Source organism: Helobdella robusta (genome assembly GCF_000326865.2).
Source record: "Helobdella robusta unplaced genomic scaffold HELROscaffold_91, whole genome shotgun sequence".
Classification (NCBI taxonomy): Eukaryota; Metazoa; Annelida; class Clitellata; order Rhynchobdellida; family Glossiphoniidae; genus Helobdella; species Helobdella robusta.
Window position 1 is genome coordinate 7706 of NW_008705520.1, and position 2916 is coordinate 10621.

Here is a 2916-nt window from a genome sequence, read left to right on the forward strand (position 1 = left end):
AATCATTTGATTAATTATGCTGAACTTTGTGATCTTGTAAGAGATCTAGCACTGACAAAAGCGCAAGCAGAGCTGCTTGGTTCACGTTTGAAGGAATTTAACTTACTTGCACCTAGTACAGCAACATCGAATTTTCGTCACAGGCATAAAATTCTTGTTCAATACTTTGAAATGAGTGATAATAATATTTGCTACTGTACAGATGTGGATGGTCTTATGTCGAGTTTTGGGATTAAACATATTATTGAAGAAAGGCTGTTCATCGGCTCGTCAAAAACTTGTTTGAAGGCAGTATTGTTGCACAACGGAAATAGGTATGCATCAATACCAGTAGACTATTCTACCCATATGAAAAATAGTTTGAATAAAAAAAATCCCTTACGTGTTATAATAATAAATTAAAATACAAAATTTAAAGCGAAGTTATTTCAAAAATGGGACATAATAGAAAAAATCGGTTTGCATATTTGAAATCAGCATGTTCAAATTTACTTAGATGGATTATTGTATGCCAAGATATCTGCAAAAAGATTTTTTTTGTTGTTCAGTGTTATTGTTTATTATCTTATACTCAAATTTTACAATTTGTCTTAGTAAATTTTTATCACCAAAATTGAGTCTGTTTAAAATTGAAACTTTATTTTTATTAACAAACATTTTATTAAAATTATTGCAGATAGATCTATTTCGACGTTAAACCGTCATCGGTTTATTATTAATGCATTATTTATTAATTTATTGATTATTATTATAATAGTTTTAATCATTAAACTTTACTTTTAGGATTTCTTTTAACCTCTCAACAAAAACCCCAGACAAAAAATTCGCAGTGTATTATCAATCGCGCAAAGCGCGACAAAATCAAAATTAAAGAAATATAGTTTCTTTACATATATACAAATAAATTTAAAAAAAAAATGAAATTCTAATGAAAAATTTTATAAAGCGCGACAAAATCAAAATTAAAGAAATATAGTTTCTTTACATCTACCCTCCTGAGAAAGAAAATTCACATGAGGGATTTTCTGCCAGAATCACGCTTTTATCTATTTTTTTTCATTTGTATCCTCCTCAACTTCATCTTTTGTTATCTGTACTGGAATTAATTTTGAAATATGAAATAAGTTTGACTCTGTTTTCCTGTGTCCTGTATCTATCTCATAAATGGTATCTGATTTTTTTTCTATTTTATATGGTCCTATCCGTAGTTCTTCTAGTTTTTTCCGATTTAATTTATTCCCATTTTCGACATAAACCATATCTCCAACTTTAAATTCTCTATTTTTTCTTTTTGCATCATAGCACATTTTGTTATAGTAGTGTGATTTCGGAGTATTATTAAGAGCTCTTTCTTTATCTCTGATCCAGTCACTGTGTATACAGTCTTCACTTAGCTCATTTGGTAAGATTGTAGCATCTGTCCCATAAAACAAATAGCATGGTGCGTAGCCAGTTATTGAATGAATAGTTTGATAATATTTTTCTACACATTGATGTGCTATTGTAGTCCAAGCTTTTTTTCTCCACTTTCATTTATTTTGCATCTTATCTTGTTCACTAGTGTTTGATTTAACCTTTCATTTATGCCATTTGAAAAAGGCGCATTCACAGCTGCAAATATCATCGTTATTTGGTTGTCACTTAGAAAACGCTTGAATTCTTTGGAATTTATTCCAGGGTATTGATCGCTGAGGAGTGTTTTAATCTTTTGTATTTCTGTGACCTTATTTATTAGTTTTATAAAATCATGTGCATTCTGGGTCTTTGATGTTATAATAAATGCGTACCTTGTGAAGTGATCTACTAGAAGGTGTAGGTATTTTTTGGTTGATTTTGAACTACCAAAACCGCCAATTGTGTCTATTGATATTATTTCAAGAGGTCTTGTGACCGGCCCTAGATATGACATTAATCCGTATTTGTCTTGTCCTCTTGTTTTGTTTTTTATGCAAATTTCACAGCTCTTACAAACATCTTTTATATTTTTTGTTAAATTCTTTGATACATATATTGAACTAACAGTCTTTAGCATTTGTCCAACTCCAATGCGACATAAATCCTCGTGTATTCGTTTTATAAGCTTAATACTGAATTTTTCTGTTAATATTATTTTATCTTTGTTTCTTATTTTTTTGTAGTATACATTATGTTTTTCAATTATTTTGTTTTTGTTTTTTTGTATTTCTTCATTTTTATTCTGGTCTATCATAATATCCTCCAACGTAATTAAATTCACTACTTTTAATTGATCTTCTATATTTTCTTCTGGTTCCAACACGGGGTTTCGGCTTAAACAATCTGTTTCTAAATTTTTTCTTCCTGGGGAATATTTGATTTTGAAGTCATACTGTGAAAGGTAATAAGTGAGGTCACCCAGCTCTTCATCTGTTCTTGCTCTTAAATTCATGTTCTCCAAAGGTTTGTGATCTGAGTAAACTGTAAATGATTTTCCTATTAACCAGTACTGCTAATGTCTCAGTGCTTCCCTGATGGCCAAACATTCTAAATATATAGCTTTTTTCTTTTTTTGTGCTTCATTAAGCTTTTTTGAAAAATAGGCTACTGGTTTTTCTTTACCATCTGTTTGTACCTGTTTCAAAATTGCACCAACGCCCTCCAATGATGCATCGGTATAGATGTTAATTGGTAGATTTTGATCATATATTTCTAGTATCGGCTGTGAACATAAGAGACTCTTTACTTTGTCAAATGCTTGTTGACATTTTTCAGACCAAACAAATTTCTGTTTTTTCCGAAGTAAGTTATGTAGAGGATCTAGTATAATTGCACTTCTTGGTATGTATTCGTGATAAAAATTTATTTTTCCTAAAAATTGTCTAACGTTCCTTTGGGTTTTAGGTATTGGGAAATTCTTTATTGAAATTAGGTTGTCCTTTATTGGTTGTATCGAATCGT

General features: G+C 30.1%; 1 protein-coding gene across 1 annotated transcript in view; it reads right to left on the reverse strand.

Annotated features, from left to right (window-relative positions):
• Positions 1-1046: 1046 nt before the first annotated feature.
• Positions 1047-2916, reverse strand: part of HELRODRAFT_182682 (hypothetical protein) — a gene marked incomplete at both ends in the record, with an annotated part of 3437 nt that continues 1567 nt past the window's right edge. Inside the window, one exon of the mRNA XM_009033417.1 lies at positions 1047-1417. Coding sequence (XP_009031665.1) covers positions 1047-1417 — 371 coding nt within the window. The remainder of the gene's footprint in view (positions 1418-2916) is intronic.